Genomic DNA, 20,002 nt, shown 5'->3' with positions numbered 1-20,002 from the left:
CGCATCCTGCGAGCACATTTGCAGGATCTGTTTTTTCCCAAAACGACAGATTGGGACAGATTGCTAAAAATGCAAGTGTGAAAGTAGCCTTAGAAACATCGGCCTTTCTATTATATATCTATGGATATATCTATCTATAGATATATTTAAAGATAGATATATCTATAGATACATAGATGCATCTATCCATATATCTGGCTGCTTTCACACATCAGGTTTTTGCCGTCAGGCACAATCCGGCAAGTTTTGAAAAAAACGGATCCGTTTTTTTCCGCCGGATCCATTTTTTCCACCGGATCCGTTTTTTTCCTCAGGATCCGTTTTTTCCACCGGATCCGTTTTTTTCTGCAGGGTCCGTTTTTTTCTGCCGGATACGTTTCTTCTGCCAGATCCGTTTTTTCCACCGGATCCATTTTTTCCACAGGATCAGGTTTTTCCACTGGATCCGTTTCTTACGCTGGATCCGTTTTTTTCCGCAGGATCCGATTTTTCTGTCAGATCTGTTTTTTTCCACTGGATCCGTTTTTTTCCGCAGGATCCGTTTTTTTCCCTGGATCCGCTTTTTTCCGCCGCTTAATGAGCGTTGAATAAGAAAACCGGCTCCCACGCAATTTTCTGCGCCAGAGGGAGAAAGCCAACGGCCGGGGGCCAATATTTGTAGCCTGCTATGAATATCAGCCCACAGCTGTGTAGCCTTTACTGGCTATTTAAATAGGGGGATCTCCCAACAAAAATTACGTGGGGTCCCCCTATATTTTATAGCCAGGCTACGCAGACAGCTGCAGGCTGATATTCATAGCCTAGAGAGGGGCCATGGATATTGCCCCAGGCTACAAATACCTTCCACAGCCATCCCAAAAATGGCGCATCTATAAGATGCGCCAATTCCGGCACTTAGCCCCTCTCTTCCCACTCCCATGTAGCTGTGGGATATGGGGTAGTAAGGGGTTAATGTCACCTTGCTATTGTAAGGTGACATTAAGCTGGGTTAATAACGGATAAGACGCCGATCCATTATTAATCCAATAGTAATAAAGGGTTAATAAAACACACACACATTAGGAAAAAAGTATTTTAATATTCTTCATTTAACCATACTTACCATAATTCAGCGCCTGCAAAAAACGTAACATAATAAACCGTATACTACCTGTCCGCCGTAGTCCAATTAATAACGAGTGTCCCACGACGATCTCCCCTATAGAACAGTGACATCGGGTGATGTCACTGCTCTATAGGACCCTCAGTGACACACTGACAGGATATAATGGCTCCTGCAGTGCATCACTGAGGTTACTATAGTTCAAAGTCTCACTTTATGGCAATTGCTGCGTGGGAAAATTTCTCACACAGCAATGCCAAAAGTAAGACTAGGGACTATTTTTTTACAGCGGCGGAGGAATACAGTGCGGAAGGATTCCTTCCTCACATCATTAGATTCCTGGAGCCCCTGGAGAGCAGTCACTTCAGCTGATGCTGCCGTTCTCCACGGGAGATCGTCGTAGGACACTTGTGGATTTCTGCGGATCAGGGAGTATATTGGTTGTTTGTTATTTTAATATTTTTTACAGATGACACTGGCTTCGGGAACAAAGTGACAAGTGATGGTGAGTATGTACTCTGTTATATGTACTGTAAGTCTATATGTATGTATTGTATGTAATGTATGAATGTATTGTATGTATTATGTATGTAGTATGTATGTACTTTAGTATGTATGTATGTAGTATGTATGTATGTAGTATGTATGTAGTATGTATGTAGTATGTATGTACGTATGTAGTATGTATGCAGTATGTATGTAGTATGTATGTAGTATGTTGTATGCATGTATGTAGTATGTAGGTAGTATGTATGTAGTATTTTTTTTTTACATTCAATACATTAGCCGGATGATGGGACTACTACTGTCCCATCATTGGCTAATGTGTCAATCACTGTCACTGTAGCAGGCATCGTCCGATGGGACTTGTAGTCCCATCTGACGATACCTGCACACACGCACAGACCCCCGGCTGCCTGCGCAGAGCCCCGGCAGCCTGCACAGAGCCCCAGCAGGCCCGTACAGACCCCCGGCAGGCCCGCACAGACCCCCGGCAGGCCACACAGACCCCTGGCAGACCCGCACAGACCCCCGGCAGCCCGCACAGACCCCCAGCAGCCCACACAGAGCCCCGGCAGGCCCGCACAGACCCCCAGGAGGCAGCCACAGACCCCCAGCAGCCCACACAGACCCCAAGCAGGCACGCACAGACCCCTGGCAGGCCCTCACAGACCCCCCACGGTCACGCATAGACCCCGCCCGCACACACACACGCAGTCTCCACCCATGCACCGCCCACACTCCATTATAGAGCTTCACTGCACTATGGCAACTTCCGATTCCGGTATCCGATATCGCAAAAGTATCGGAACTCTGTATCGGAATTCCGATACAGCGAATATCGGCCGATAACCGATATTTGCAGTATCGAAATGCTCAACACTAGTTATGACACAAAGAGGAAAAAAGGTTGGGAGACATGCCAGAACAGAGAGGGTGGACATCTGAGTCACCTCACCAAGGGCTAATGGGATCATATATCAGAAAATACATGCAGTCAAACAAAATTGGTGCATGAAAGTAAAGAAGGGAGACTTTTGTCCAATAAAAGAGAATATATATGCACACATCACCAGTCACATAGTTAAATGATTAGCCCAGCTTACCCATCAAATGTGATAGTGTGCACACATCCCCCTGCTGGCCACTTTGACACGCAATTTGCATTATTTCTTTCCAAAAAGGAGAGTGCATTGTGTCATGTCTCAAGAGTTTAAATAGTAATGCGGCCATAGGTGCAGGTACAAGCGGCGCATGCATCCCAGAAATCACGCTGCGGAAGTTTTCCCCTCCCCCAGGGCCATCCACACTGAACATGATTCACCTGATGATGTCAGGCGGCATGCGCACAGAGTGCAATAGAGAGCCCCAGGCAAAGCTGGATGGTGCAGCAAACAGAGCACGCATGCGCACCACGTCAGCCATCTTATCGAAGACCAGGAGCACAGCCATTAAAAGGACTACAGTGATAAAATCCCCAGTGCAATCCACAAAGGTAAATCATAATAAGAAAAATAATGATTAATAAGACCACCAATCAAGGGCAGAATATGTGCTACACTTTAGGAGCACAATCAGTAGCCCAAGTGAACATAAAATATATTACAAGGTATTATAAGGAAGTCACCCAGCAAAATCACGACTGGTAATAAAGTGATATTATTGCATTGTGCAAAAATGCAGTATAACACCATATGTAGAATAATCATAATAAAATCTGAGTGATAAACAATAATAAACAATAACAATAAACATAAATAAAAAAATAATAATAAAACAGTCAGAGACACGACTGACATACTAAGGTCGACGGACTCTTTCTAGAGGCGAGCATGCTCCTAGTTACTAATGAAATCAAGTCCCTATATACGTCCATTAGGCACAATGATGGACTCAGGGCGTCCCGTTTCTTCCCTGAGACAGCCAACTGGGATGGCCATTTTTCGGATTTTGTTTTGGATTTACTTGAGTTTGTTTTGACACATAATTTTTTTGTATTCAAGGATAGATTTTAGTTGCAGACGCAAGAGACTACCATGGGTGTGGTGTGTCCTCTGTCATACGCAAACCTGTTTCTTGGCTATTAGGAGAGACAGGTTTTCTTTGGTGATGGATCGCATGCCACGGACCCAGTTATAGGCTGGTTTCGTTACATTGATGATGTTTTGATAGTGTGGAAAGGTGACGAAACAAGCCTATCTCAATTCATGCAACATCTTAACAACAATTTGTTTAATTTAAAATTTACGTGTAAGTGGCATTCCAATAAAATTAATTTTCTTGATTTGACTTTGTGTGTCGCAGAGGATGGATCTATTGAGTCAGATTTATAATGCAAGGAGATAGCCGCCAACTCCCTCTTGCACGACACGTCGGCACACAACCATTCAGTGATTAGGGCCATCCCGGTTGGCCAATTTCTTAGGAACAGATGGGTCTGCTCGACTGCAGCCCACTTCGAGAGACAGACCATCGCCCTTACTGACCGTTTTAAAGAAAGGGGTTAAAGCAATCAGTGTATCAGGGAGGGGTATAGAAGGGCCAAGTTTGCGAGAAGGGAAGATTTACTCATGTAATCAAAGAAAGATAGACAACAAGGGTCTTGTGACATAAGATTTATCTCCACCTCAAATTGCCGATGGGATCGGATCCGTGAGATTTGATGAAACACTGGTCAGTCTTATGTACAGACAGTGTCCTGGTGACCCACTTGTCTCAACACCCATTCATGACACAGCGCTGGGGAAAGAATTTGAAGGACCATTTAGTGAAGAGCCACTATGTAGCCAAACCAAGTATTTTGTTTAACTTTGGGGGTAACTCTGCCTGTGGGGATCTCACCGAGGTCAAGGCAGTTCAGCCCAGCTGGGAACGGAGCCTCAGTGACCAGATGTAACCTCAATGATGTCACCACCAGTCACTCAGGCTCGCAACCGCTCAGTCCACAGTGGTTCTCAGCCTGGATGGTTGCATCTTGGCACCGTCCAGGTTGAAATCTAGAATGACAGACAGGTTTTGTATATTGTTGTTTTTTTATTAAAGTTTTCTTACAGGAGATCAAGGGCTTCGTTAGAATTAGGAGAAATTATAAGTATGGTTTAATTAAGATTATTAAATGAGTCTGTGTCTTTCTTTCAATTAAAGGACTTAATTCTTGCTGTAATTTTATTTACTACATAACTATAGGATTAGTAATGGATAGGTGTCTTATAGATGCCTCTCCATTACTAAGCCGTGGGCTTGATGTCACCTGACAATACATAGGTGACATCAACCCCACAAATATTAACCTCACTTGCCACCACTACAGGGCAAGTGGGAAGAGCCGTTCAAAGCACCAGAATTGGCACATCTAATAGATGAACCTTTTCTGAGCAGCTGCGGGCTGCTATTTTTTGCCTGGGGGGGCAATATCCATGGCGCTCAGCAGCCTGAGAATAACAGCCCACAGCTGTCTGCTTTAGCAAAGTTAGTTGTCAAAAATGGGGAACCCATGAAGTTTTTTTAACTTATTAATTTAAACAATTAAAAAATACGACATGGGGACCCCACTATTCTTGATAACTAGCCTTGCTGAAGATGACAGCTGAGTTTTGCCAGGCTGGTTAACAGAAATGCAGGGAAACCCACACCATTTTTTTAAATTATTTATTTACAGCTCAGGAGCGGCTGATGAATACGCCCATCCGCCGCTCCTGCTCTCCTTTATTAGCAGCAACAGCAGGTGTCGGATGATGGGAGCAGTAGTCCCATTAGCTGACACCAGTTACCAGAGGTAAACTTTATACCTCCTATCACAGCTGAGCACTGTCTTTTGACAGTGTGGGAACCACGGCTCTCTGACCGACGGGGATGATTTCACCGCCGATCAGAAGCAGTGTTTGCTGCGCTGTCTTGCACATTACAGCACAGCAAACACTGGATGTTCAGGCCCCCATTCAAGTAAATGGGGTCCGGGTTTGGGTACTATTTTAGCACCCGAACCCAAACTTTTTTAACTGTCCGGCCGGACCTGAACACCCAGTCTCTACTATTTAGCCCATCAAGGCCAATGAAAACTTTTTGAAAGGGCATTGAATAATAAGTGCCGTCTTTCATGATAAACTTTATGCATAGCTACAGCCTAAGAGCAAAGCCAAAACAGAAAATCAATTTACGCATCTAGAATTGCACAGTAAAAATAGTTTATTCCATGCAATTTTATGATTGTAATAAATAAGAATATAATAGAGAGAAGCCAAGTAAAATATAAAACAAGAAATTTTGTAAATGCACTCGCATTTTAATCCCTTCTTGACAGGGCAATTTTCTGTTTTTGCACTTTTGTTTTTTCTTCCCCTTTTTCCAAGAACTTGAACTTTTTTATTTTTCCTTCGATCAAGCCATATAAGAGATTGCTTTTTTGCTGGACAAGTTGTACTTTTAAATGACACCATTCATTTTATCCTTTGGTGTTCTGAAAAGCAGGACATTTCAAGTGAGGCAAAATAGCGAAAAATTCCTGCAATTGCTTTTTATTTTTTTATTTACCATGTTCACTATATGATAAAACTGACCTGGCAATATGATTGTCTGGTTCAGTACGATTCCGCAGATACCAAAGATGCACAGTTTTTTTTATTTAAGTGATGAAAAATAATTTGTAAATTTTTAAAATAATAAAAATAAAAATTTCATTGTGGCACAGTTTTCCGAGACCTGTAACATTTTCAATTTTTGATCGATGAGGCTGTGTGAGGGCTTGTTTTTTGCACTCGGAGATTATGTTTTTATTTATACCATTTTGGGGTAGCTACAATGTCTTATTGTCTGTTATTGCATTTTATTGTAGTGCTGTGGAGGCCAAAGAACAATAATTCTGGCATTCTGATCTTTTTTCTTGTTACACCATTTACCGATTGGGTTAATTTATTTTATATTTGATAAATCAGATTTTTACAAAAGGAGAGATAAGAAATGTGTTTTTTTTTATTATTTTAAATTTATTTTTAATGGAGTAAAAGGGGGTGATTTGAGCTTTTATTTTTCTTTAAAAAAACTTTTTTTCACTTTATACTGTATTTTTTAGTCCCCTTAGGGGACTTGAACCTGCAATTGTCTGATCACTTGTACTATACACAGCATTGCTGCAATATTACAATATTGGTATAAATAGAGTATAAATAGAAAAAATCACAGTCCTCTATGAATGCTACTTACAGGCTGGTTTTCACAGGAGTACCTTCATTACAGGCATGGGGGTCTTCAGCAGATCCCCAGTCATCATGGCAACTCATTGGGGCCCCATAATTCCATCACAAGAACATCGAGAGCACATAGAATGATGTGCCCCATGCTGGCACACCTTTCAAAGATTGACATCATCCGCGAGCCTGAATTAAAGTCAACCAGTCAACATATGACGTAGTAGTACATCATATGTTGGTAAGGAGTTAAGGCTATACCACATTTTAGCACTTGATTTTAGATTCCGAATTTCCGAATAGATTAAAACTGTATAAAGAGTTGAGAAACCATACAAACACATTGCATTATTGACAGATAGCGGACCACGTCAACAGCCACTATTACGGTATGGTAGCTTCCTGTACTATTAACTTCATTTTTGGGTTTGGAGGGAAAGGTTGTATTATATAAAATGATTGTATCTGAATTAAATTCCAATGGATTTTGCCCACTATATTTTATGGCTTTGTTTTATACTTTAGCAATGTCCTATTTTTTGTATGTCATTAAGGTTACTGGTCCCCAAGGATCCTTAAAAGATGAAGCTAAAAGTTCCATTCAAAAAAGCTTCCGAGTTCACACTGATGTTAAAACACAAGATCAAGATTTAAAAGGTGAGGTTTCTAGTTTCTTAAAACTGATAAATATACATTGTCAGTTCAACCAATCTCCAATTTACCACACAAGAGCAAAATGTTATATGTATTTAATGCCCCTATAATTAGCTACCTATGTTTGTTTGTCTCTATTGTGAAATATTTTGGAAGAGTCTTTAAAGTGACCAATGAACAGTATGAATCCAAGACATAGCTTGAAGCTCCTTGGCCCTAATACAAAGTCTTCAACAGAGCCCTCCACTTACTATTTTGCACATATAACACTGGCGTCTCCTTCTATACCAGAGTGGCTTTTGAGCCACCTTAGATACCAGAACTGGGCTACCATTTCGCCCCTTTTATATATGTCCCAAGTAGGTATAGTATTGGAGTCCCCTAGCTTTGGAATTCACAGTTTGGATTGGGCAATTCATCCGAAAATTGTTTGGTCTGAGGTATATACTTTGTACAGTATAAATGTGTCAGAAATGCTGTTGGTGTGGATTTGCTTCCATATGATGGGAGTACAGTAAGAACAGTCTCCTATCTAGTAAAAAAAAAAGATGATGTCACATGGAAAATAGAGTTTAAATTTGTATATTATCTCACAGAAAAGTTTTAAGAGATGTGACAGAGTCACTGACAACTAGTACAGTACTAGAGGTTGTATGAAGCACTGAGGTTGTTAGCTTCCTTAAATAAACCTAGGAAAAGTCATCCAGAACACCAAGTGATGGGAGGGGATACTCAGATATGTTTAGTGCTAGGATGATTGAACAGCAGTAGAGTGAGAGGAGTCTAGAGGATACAGGTGTTTCTCATTAAATTAGAATATCATCAAAAAGTTAATTTATTTCAGTTCTTCAATACAAAAAGTGAAACTCATATATTATATAGAGTCATTACACACAGAGTAATATATTTAACGTGTTTATTTCTGTTAATGTTGATGATTATGGCTTATAGCCAATGAAAACCCAAAAGTCATTAACTCAGTAAATTAGAATACTTTAAAACACCAGCTTGAAATATAATTTTAAAATCCGAAATGTTGGCCTACTGAAATGTATGTTCAGTAAATGCATTCAATAATTCGCATCAAGGCAGCATGGCATGGAGGCGATCAGACAGTGGCACTGCTGAGATGTTATGGAAGCCCAAGTTGCTTTGATCGCAGCCTTCAGGTCATCTGCATTTTTCGGTCTGGTGTCTCTCATCTTCCTCTTGACAATACCCCATAAATTCTCTATTGGGTTAAGGTCAGGCACGTTTGCTGGCTAATCAAGCACAGGGATACTGTTGTTTTTAAACCAGGTATTGGTAATTTTGGCAGTGTGGACAGGTGCCAAGTCCTGCTGGAGAATGAGATTTCCATCTCCAAAAAGCTTTTTGACAGAGGGAAACATAAAGTGCTCTAAAATTTCCTGGTAGACAGCTGCGCTGATTTTGGTCTTCATAAAACACATTGGACCTATACCAGCAGATGACAGGGCTCCCCAAACCATCACTGATTGTGGAAAAGTCACACTAGTCCTCAATCAGCTTGAATTGTGTGCCTCTCCACTTTTCCTCTATACTCTGGAAACTTGATTTCCAAATAAAAGGCAAAATTTACTTTCATATGAAAACAACACCTTGAACCACTGAGCAACAGTCCAGTTCTTTATCTCCTCGGCCTACATAAGACGCTTCTGGCGTTGTCTATTGGTCATGGGTGGCTTGACCAAGAAATTAGACACTTGTAGCCCATGTTCTGGATGCGTCTGTGTGTGGTGGCTCTTGAAGCAATGACTCCAGCAGCAGTCCACTCTTTGTGACTCTCATCCAAATTTTTGAATGGCCTTTCCTTAGCAATCTTTTCAAGGCTGCGGTTATCCCCATTGCTTATGCAACTTTTTCTACCACACTTTTCCCTTCCAATCAACTTTCTACTAATATGCTTGGATATAGCACTCTGTGAACAGCCAACTTCTTCAGCAATGATCTTTTCTGGCTTGCCCTCCTTGTGCAGTGTGTCAATGACTGCATTCTGGACATCTGGCAAGTCAGCAGTCTTCCCCATGATTGTGGAGCCTACTGAAACAGACTAATGGACCTTTTTAAACACTTAGGAAGCAATGGCAGGTGTTTTTGTTAATTATTATGTCTTGGATTATATATATAATATATGAGCTTCACTTTTTGTATTGAACAACTGAAATAAATTAACTTTTTGATTTCTATAGCATTTAAGTATGGCTGGGTATGGAGATGTGCTTTTGTGTTAAGGAAAGCTGGATGTATAGAGATTGCAGGTTTCCGGGATTGAATTTCCTTTGCTACAGGACATGGAAACTGGAATCTAAGCCAGGTGAGCTAACCAGCCCTATTGTATGGACTTGTTACTTTATACTTTGCTTTTGGCTGGCCAAAGACTGTATTTACATTTTCTGGTGACGTGGTTTATGCGGATTACAATAACCCAGACGGACTTATAGAAATGGTTCCAGTGTCCACATCTTTAAGAAGCCGAGTGAGCCGATCACAGTTGGTGTTAGAAGTGCAGACAGGATCCCCAGGAAGCAAGTGTGATGGCTGGGGACAAATTGTATGTCTTGGTGTCTTGTGTGAAGGTGGCTGTAAGAATGGAACAGTGGTCAGACAAAATAGAGGAGCTGATCAAGCATCTGGTTCAAAGCCAGTACTTGCAACAGCATCGGCAACAGCTCAGACAACAATTCATAGCACAGCAGCAGGTGGTCTTCAAATGTCTGGACTACTAGACACAGGGAGTTTGGTGACCTTCGTGAGGGTCACACTCCCTCTCCAATTGATCCATGGGAAGAAGGTGGGCGTCTGCTGCATTCACAGGGATGCTTAAGACTACCCGGTGGCCAGAGTGGTTACTGAGATGGCCTGAGGTACTGAGTCCCACGAGGTCGGTGTGGTCCAGGATTTATTGCACCCAATTATCACAGGCGGGGACTTTGTGTTGTTTTGGGACTTGCGTGGAAGAGGAAGAGACCTTGATTGTTCGGGTAAGACACTGGTTGACCGTAAATAAGTTTCACCAACCCCAGAATCTGATGGGTTACCCTTTTGTGTTATGGGAAAAGAGGAGAAAGTAGTATCTCCTGAGGCAGACATTCTTGAGATAGGGCTGACCAGAGAAATTTTGGGATTCACACAATATAGTGACCTATCTCTAAAAGAAGCATTCAATAAGGTATCCATCATAAACAGAATAGCACAGAAGTCAGGGGCTGACACCAGGTTTCCCTATTTCATGTTGAGTGGGAACTTATTGAACCGGGTTACTAAGGTCAGGGAGGGGAAAGTGGAGCAATTATTGGTACTAGGACCCTATAGACAAAGAGTGTTGGACACGACCAATTCACATGCCTTAGGTGGCCACCTCGAGGTGGACAAAACTCAAGAACACAGTCGGAGGTTCTATTGGCCCAGATGTCACTGGGAAATGCTAAGGTATTGCAAATCATGTCCCAACTATCAGTTAACTGCTACCACCTCTCACTTCCAAAATCTTCTCTTGTCAATACCCATCAAGTCAGGGCAACCGAGGGAACCCAATAAAACTCCAGGTGGGCTTGACAAGCAGAAAGTGGTCACTGAGGATGTCATTGTGGCAGAGACATCGTCATTGGCCCAGAGACAACTGTGCTGAGAACTGCTTCTGCAGAACCGGGACCTGTTTTCAGACTTGCCAGGACATACGCAGGTAGTGGAACATAAAATGCTGATGGAATCACATGTGCAGGTGAATCAACAGCCATATGAAATCCCTGAATCTCACCACAAGGGATTTCGAAGGAAGTGAGGAAACAGTTGAACCTGGACGACATCGATAAGTCAAAAAGTGGTGGAACCAGCCCCACCGTCCTGGTGCGGAAAGTTGCGTTTCTGCATCAACCACAGGAAGCTAAATGTGGTGTCAAAATATGATGCATATCTGATCCCCCATGTCGATGATCTCATAGGGAAGCTAAGGGCAGCTGGATACAACACCATCCTGGACCTAACGAAAATTTACTGGCAAACCCGTTTCTCTGAAAGCGCAAAGGAGAAGACAGACTTCACTACACCTGACGATTGTTTCCAGTATACCAGAATTCCATTTAGGCTGCAAGGAGCCTCTGTTGCCTCCTGGAATGCCATGGATCAGATCCCTTAGGGTAGGTTCACATTGCGTTAATGCAGTCCGTTCAACGCATACGTTAAATGGACTGCGTTAACGCAAGTGCCAAAAAAGATCGTGTTTACGCGATCACGCTAGCGCAGATGCTCTATCTGTGTTAGTGGTGACGGACCCGAAAACGCTGCAGACTGCGTCCGAGCGTCTGTCACAGAATGACGGCACATCGCTAACGCATGCCGATTATGACATGCATTAGCGATGCGCTACATAATGGTAGTTAATGGGTGCGCTATCGCATCCGTTACATAGCATTAGTGCCGCTATGTAACGGATGCCATCGGCACATTGTCATTAACGCAATGTGAACCCAGCCTTAGCCCCCCACAAAAAATATGTTGCAGCTTATCTCAATGAGATTGTGATATTCAGCTGGAATTGGAGAAATCCTCTACAGAAGTTCCAGGTTGTGCTGGATGTGCTGAGGAAGGGGGTGCTATTAGTGTGCTATTAGGAACAAAAAGGGAAAATACTTGGGCTACATCATCAGAAGAGACGAAGTAAATACGCAAGTGAATAAGGTGGAGGCAATCCAAAATTAGCCAAAACCGGTTTCCATGAAACAGGTTCGGGAATTTCTAGGAATGATATAATACTATCAGCAGGGTATCCTGAATTTCGCCATTACAGCTGCACCCCTGACCGACCTTCTTAAGGGCATGAAGTAGTCAAAAGACAAATGGTCTCTTGAAGCACAGATGGCGTTCCAAGAGTTGAAACTCAGGGCCACAAGACTTCAACTTTCATGTGGAACATAGGCCTGGGAAGATGCACAACAATGCAGATGCCCTGTCTAGACTTCCCTGTTTGGTGACTGAAGATGACCAAACCCCTGGCTTTGAGCAGAGTACTGGCAAAGTACTAGTGGGAAGATATGTAGTACTGAGGTTGCTATCTACAGTAAAATAAACTTAGGAAAAAATCATCCAGCACACTAAGTAATAAGAGGGGTTAATCAGCTATGTTTAGTGCTTGGATGATTGAACAGCTGTAGAGAAGGAGGGAGAAGTCTAGAGGATAAATATCCAGCTTTCTAGAGGATTTTTAGTGTGGCTGGGTCTTGAGATGTGCTTTTTTGCTTAGGAAAGCTGGATGTATGGAGATTGCAGGTATCCAGGATTGAATGTCCTTTGCTAAAGGACATGGAAGCTGGAATCTAAGTCAGGTGACCTAATCAGTACTATTGTGAGGACTTGTTACTTCATGCTTTACCTTCTGCCAGACAAAGTCTGTATTTTTATTTTCTGGTGACGTGATTTTTCAGGATTGCAATATACCAGGCTGACTTTAAATAAAAGTGCTTCCTGTATCTATCTCCTTAAGAAGCCAAGTGAGCTGACCTACCACAGAGGTTGAAAAGATGTCTTTTTATAGACCCATTATTTACAAAGAGTGATTACTCTAGAACATTGAAAATGCATTACTGCCATAGAAAATAGGAAAAAAGTGCTATATAATGTACACATGAAATATTTATCTGCAAAAGAATAATGAAAAAGAAAGGTACCTCACGCATAAATTGGTCAATGTATGTGAGCCCAATTGCCACATCAAGGCATCCTTCATAATTGGGTCCCTGTCCTGTTTTGTCACCTCTCCTGGGCAAAAAAGCCTACAATTTATGGGTCAGGAGTGGACCAGCTAACTACTTAAAATCACCTGTGGCTATTGGGAGTGGGAGAGCACATGTCCAAAAAGGCTTATTACAAATAGAGAACAAGACCAGCACATCCAAGCTAGTGTGAACAGGCGCCAACCAAAAAAACATATAAGTTGAAAAATGATAAAATTTGCACCATTATTTACCAAGAATGATTATTCTAGAACGTAAGTAGCAAAACAGGACAGTGACCCAATTGCGAAGGATGCCTTGATGTGGCAATTGGGCTCTCATACATTGGTCAATTTACCTTCCTTTTTTCATAGCAATTTTTGCAGATAAATATTTCATGTGTACATTATATATCGCTTTTTTACTATTTTCTATGGCAATAATGCATTTTCAATGTTCTAGAGTAATCATTCAAGGTACTACAAAAAATAAACACTGTGTTAGGTCTCGAGTTCCCGCTTCTGCACAGGGGGAATCTTGTGCCATGTCCGCTGCGGTCTCCCATTCTTATCCAGCCGCAGTGGAGTCTGCTCAGCAGGGACGTCGGTCCCAGCGTCTTGCTCAGTCTCACTCTGTACAGAGAGTTACTGCTGCTTCTTCAGCTTCTGCCATTAAAGCCAGTGCTGGTCAGCAGCGAGCGGACTTCTCTGGGACTAAGTCCTTGTCTGCACACACTGAGCATGCCCAGGGCAAGATCTCCCGTTGGAGATCGAGGGTCATGTGCTCAGGCTCTGCAGCACATTCCATTGGTCCTCTTGGCAGGTCTTGGAAGGGCAAAGTTTCTGTGGCCACTTCCTGTGCTGCAACTATATAACCTGCGCATGACCGCACGGCCATGCGCTAGTGTACATTTGCTTACGTGTGTTTGTTGTGAGTGCAAGTCGTCCTTGGATACCCCTTCCCTATTGAATGTCTGTTCGCGGAAGGTGTATGGTTGCTATCTAGCGCCCGACTTATCCTACAGCACTAATCACACGTTACAGCGTCCAGTTGCTGTGACCGCCAGTACAGCGCCGTGCACTTCCTCTGTGCTTTCCTTACCCAAGCCTGGGTGGTTAGTGGCGTTCGTCAGTGCGGCACCGCATGCACTCTTGTGCCCTAATATTGTTATTCAGCTTCCTTACACACCCAGTTGCGGTGTTGTGCCAGCAAGGGTCTAATCGGACTTCAATCCTAGTTGGGGTTGAGTTCGCTGACTACTTGCTCGCCTTCTATGTGCGGTACCGCGATCCTGTGACGCAACAGGATCGCTTTCTTCACGCTGGGTGAAGTTTAACCCACGTGTGTATACTTATGAGTACCGCCATATAGTCCGTCATTACTTAGCAGCAGGTTCCATCTCTGCACGGTGGACCCCGGGCTGCGAACGCACCATACACTATCAGCTGCTTGGAAAGAATCACCAAACCAGGGATTCAAGCTTGAGGAGGCTAATTTGCATATTCCTGGTGCTTTCTGGGAAAAGCGAAGAGTCTCCCTAAGCTAGAAGATCGTTGGGTACAGCCGGGACCAGCTGCTTGGAAAGAATCACCAAATTTTTGCCTGTAGGACATTATTGCAAGAGAGCTTGGCTGAGTAGATTACACAAGAAGGAAAACACACAGCAAGTCAGCAGGATCTAGGAGCAACATGGCAGATGTGACAACCTACATGGTGAGCTGCAGCATGTGCTACATGTTCACAGATCGACCAGAAGAAGAATTAAATTTCACCTGTCAGAAGTGTAGACTAGTGGCCCTTTTAGAAGAAAAGGTGCGGGGTCTGGAAGAAAGAATAGCAACTTTGAAACTCATCAAAGAGAATGAAGACTTTCTAGACAGAACAGAAGCATCTCTACTGGTCACAGAAGGTGAAAAAAGTGTCAGAGAACCTCCAAAAGCAGATGAGTGGAAGCATGTGACCAAAAGAAGCAAGAAGACCATGGAGAAATCACCAACCACACAACTGAAGAACCGATATCAAATCTTTGTAGAGGATGAAGATGGCACACCTAAGGATGAAACAATACCAGCAAGCAAAAAAGAAAAGGGCACACAGCAACAAGTGACAGCAAAAAGTACAGCCAAGAAGCAACAAAGAGTGGTGGTGGTGGGAGACTCACTACTGAGAGGCACAGAAGCAGCCATCTGCAGACCGGACATAACTGCAAGAGAAGTATGCTGCCTTCTAGGTGCGATGATCAAAGATGTGACCGATAGGATACCAAAGCTCTTCAGCTCCAAGGACGTCCACCCATTTCTTCTGATACATGTTGGCACCAATGACACGGCAAGGAAGGACCTACCGACAATCTGCAAAGACTTTGAAGAGTTGGGGAAGAAAGTAAAGGAACTGGATGCACAGGTAGTTTTTTCTTCTATCCTTCCAGTAGACGGGCATGGCACCAGGAGATGGAACAGGATCCTTGATGCAAACAACTGGCTAAGACGATGGTGCAGACAACAAGGATTCGGATTCCTGGACCACGGTGTGAATTACTTGTACGATGGACTCCTCGCCAGAGACGGACTACACCTCAACAAACCTGGGAAACACACATTCGCCAGAAGACTCGCTACACTCATCAGGAGGGCGTTAAACTAGAAGAAGAGGGGACGGGAAGAAAAACATTAGACTTGAACAAAGAAGATCCAGGAAAACATACTCAGAAGGGAGGTAAGAACATTTCTAAAACAATCCACAGCGAGGAGATTGGAACAAAACAAAATCCTCTAAACTGCATGCTCGCAAACGCCAGAAGCCTGACAAACAAGATGGAAGAACTAGAAGCAGAAATATCTACAGGTAACTTTGACATAGTGGGAATAACCGAAACATGGTTAGATGAAAGCTATGACTGGGCAGTTAACTTACAGGGTTACAGTCTGTTTAGAAAGGATCGTAAAAATCGGAGAGGAGGAGGGGTTTGTCTCTATGTAAAGTCTTGTCTAAAGTCCACTTTAAGGGAGGATATTAGCTAAGGAAATGAGGATGTCGAGTCCATATGGGTCGAAATTCATGGAGGGAAAAATGGTAACAAAATTCTCATTGGGGTCTGTTACAAACCCCCAAATATAACAGAAACCATGGAAAGTCTACTTCTAAAGCAAATAGATGAAGCTGCAACCCATAATGAGGTCCTGGTTATGGGGGACTTTAACTACCCGGATATTAACTGGGAAACAGAAACTTGTGAAACCCATAAAGGCAACAGGTTTCTGCTAATAACCAAGAAAAATTATCTTTCACAATTGGTGCAGAATCCAACCAGAGGAGCAGCACTTTTAGACCTAATACTATCTAATAGACCTGACAGAATAACAAATCTGCAGGTGGTCGGGCATCTAGGAAATAGCGACCACAATATTGTACAGTTTCACCTGTCTTTCACTAGGGGGACTTGTCAGGGAGTCACAAAAACACTGAACTTTAGGAAGGCAAAGTTTGACCAGCTTAGAGATGCCCTTAATCTGGTAGACTGGGACAATATCCTCAGAAATAAGAATACAGATAATAAATGGGAAATGTTTAAGAACATCCTAAATAGGCAGTGTAAGCGGTTTATACCTTGTGGGAATAAAAGGACTAGAAATAGGAAAAACCCAATGTGGCTAAACAAAGAAGTAAGACAGGCAATTAACAGTAAAAAGAAAGCATTTGCACTACTAAAGCAGGATGGCACCATTGAAGCTCTAAAAAACTATAGGGAGAAAAATACTTTATCTAAAAAACTAATTAAAGCTGCCAAAAAGGAAACAGAGAAGCACATTGCTAAGGAGAGTAAAACTAATCCCAAACTGTTCTTCAACTATATCAATAGTAAAAGAATAAAAACTGAAAATGTAGGCCCCTTAAAAAATAGTGAGGAAAGAATGGTTGTAGATGACGAGGAAAAAGCTAACATATTAAACACCTTCTTCGCCACGGTATTCACGGTGGAAAATGAAATGCTAGGTGAAATCCCAAGAAACAATGAAAACCCTATATTAAGGGTCACCAATCTAACCCAAGAAGAGGTGCGAAACCGGCTAAATAAGATTAAAATAGATAAATCTCCGGGTCCGGATGGCATACACCCACGAGTACTAAGAGAACTAAGTAATGTAATAGATAAACCATTATTTCTTATTTTTAGGGACTCTATAGCGACAGGGTCTGTTCCGCAGGATTGGCGCATAGCAAATGTGGTGCCAATATTCAAAAAGGGCTCTAAAAGTGAACCTGGAAATTATAGGCCAGTAAGTCTAACCTCTATTGTTGGTAAAATATTTGAAGGGTTTCTGAGGGATGTTATTCTGGATTATCTCAATGAGAATAACTGTTTAACTCCATATCAGCATGGGTTTATGAGAAATCGCTCCTGTCAAACCAATCTAATCAGTTTTTATGAAGAGGTAAGCTATAGGCTGGACAACGGTGAGTCATTGGACGTGGTATATCTCGATTTTTCCAAAGCGTTTGATACCGTGCCGCACAAGAGGTTGGTACACAAAATGAGAATGCTTGGTCTGGGGGAAAATGTGTGTAAATGGGTTAGTAACTGGCTTAGTGATAGAAAGCAGAGGGTGGTTATAAATGGTATAGTCTCTAACTGGGTCGCTGTGACCAGTGGGGTACCGCAGGGGTCGGTATTGGGACCTGTTCTCTTCAACATATTCATTAATGATCTGGTAGAAGGTTTACACAGTAAAATATCGATATTTGCAGATGATACAAAACTATGTAAAGCAGTTAATACAAGAGAAGATAGTATTCTGCTACAGATGGATCTGGATAAGTTGGAAACTTGGGCTGAAAGGTGGCAGATGAGGTTTAACAATGATAAATGTAAGGTTATACACATGGGAAGAAGGAATCAATGTCACCATTACACACTGAATGGGAAACCACTGGGTAAATCTGACAGGGAGAAGGACTTGGGGATCCTAGTTAATGATAAACTTACCTGGAGCAGCCAGTGCCAGGCAGCAGCTGCCAAGGCAAACAGGATCATGGGGTGCATTAAAAGAGGTCTGGATACACATGATGAGAGCATTATACTGCCTCTGTACAAATCCCTAGTTAGACCGCACATGGAGTACTGTGTCCAGTTTTGGGCACCGGTGCTCAGGAAGGATATAATGGAACTAGAGAGAGTACAAAGGAGGGCAACAAAATTAATAAAGGGGATGGGAGAACTACAATACCCAGATAGATTAGCGAAATTAGGATTATTTAGTCTAGAAAAAAGACGACTGAGGGGCGATCTAATAACCATGTATAAGTATATAAGGGGACAATACAAATATCTCGCTGAGGATCTGTTTATACCAAGGAAGGTGACGGGCACAAGGGGGCATTCTTTGCGTCTGGAGGAGAGAAGGTTTTTCCACCAACATAGAAGAGGATTCTTTACTGTTAGGGCAGTGAGAATCTGGAATTGCTTGCCTGAGGAGGTGGTGATGGCGAACTCAGTCGAGGGGTTCAAGAGAGGCCTGGATGTCTTCCTGGAGCAGAACAATATTGTATCATACAATTATTAGGTTCTGTAGAAGGACGTAGATCTGGGGATTTATTATGATGGAATATAGGCTGAACTGGATGGACAAATGTCTTTTTTTGGCCTTACTAACTATGTTACTATCTGTCTTATTATTTGGTGCGTTCCGCTAGCCCTAACACACTGTATGCGCACCTCCTGCAATAGCGCCATTTCAGAAATTTTGGCATGATTTCAAGTTACGTGATGTTGTTGTGTCACATGATCGATGCTGCAATTTAGAGGCTTCTGATTGGGGTGAAGCTTCTCAATATTCCATTAAAGTGGATATATCCAGTCTGACAAAATAGTAAAGGCATAAACATTCACTTCAAGGTAGAACCTTCGCTGCTTGCGTAAACAATGATCTACACGTCAATATATGATTTGTAACTTTTTCTGCCGAATGCAATGTACTGAAGACTGCTGAGTGAGAACTAAGCTTTGTCCGTAGATTCCCTACTTCTAGAGGGCAGAATGAACTAGACCTGAGCCCTCATTGAAATGTTTTTGCAGAAGAAAAATAAAAATGCTGTATGCTTTTCAAAGAAATATTTGACTGGGGATGTTGAATTTGCGTTCAGCTTTGACAAGGTTAAACTGAATCATAATTTGCTATCTAAAATCACGTTAATAGAAAACATGCATCTCATAGAAAACTAATCTTGCAAAAGATGGATAGAGTTGATGTAGTCTGTAAGGCTTTTTCTTCTTTTTAATTTATATGTAAATGTCATCCCATCTTAGTGAAGCTAGATTTCACACCTACATGATTGATGTCTAAAGAAAAACAGGGTAGGTACACTGAGTACAGGCTTCTCCTGAAAAGCATACTTCTCTCAATAGCATTGTTGTATATATATGGCATGATATTTTGTCCTAAATCAACTTAGATGACCATTGCATTTCTTTCAATTAGCCCGGTGAAAATATTCTACAAAACAAAATGTAAGCATAAGAATACGTTTTATGGATTCCAACAATGTAACGTTTAATAGACCACATTGCCATTGCTGCTTTGCAGAGCTGGGGTCCTGGGTTCAAATCCCACCAACGACAACCTCTGAAAGGAAAAACAGGAAGCATATACCATAAAATAAAATAAAGAAATATTTATTTTATGGTATATGCTTCCTGTTTTTTTTAATAGGTTATATTTAATTGTGGAAGTGATATTTATCTAGGCCATTTTTTTGGTTTAACCTCTGGAAGGAGTTTGTATGGTGTCCCCAAGTTTGTGTGGGTTTCCACTGGTACTCCAGTTTCTTCCCATACC

General features: G+C 42.1%; 1 protein-coding gene across 2 annotated transcripts in view; it reads left to right on the top strand.

Moving 5' to 3' along the window:
- LAMA2 (laminin subunit alpha 2) overlaps positions 1–20,002 on the top strand; it is a 1,496,617-nt gene that overhangs the window by 1,245,502 nt on the left and 231,113 nt on the right. For both annotated transcript variants that reach the window (XM_069726054.1, XM_069726053.1), the window contains exon 41: positions 7,341–7,443. In XM_069726054.1, the coding sequence (XP_069582155.1) occupies positions 7,341–7,443 (103 nt within the window). The remainder of the gene's footprint in view (positions 1–7,340; positions 7,444–20,002) is intronic.

Source organism: Ranitomeya imitator, chromosome 5, assembly GCF_032444005.1.
Source record: "Ranitomeya imitator isolate aRanImi1 chromosome 5, aRanImi1.pri, whole genome shotgun sequence".
In the NCBI taxonomy this organism is placed as follows: Eukaryota; Metazoa; Chordata; class Amphibia; order Anura; family Dendrobatidae; genus Ranitomeya; species Ranitomeya imitator.
This window is presented reverse-complemented; position numbering and strand designations above follow the sequence as displayed.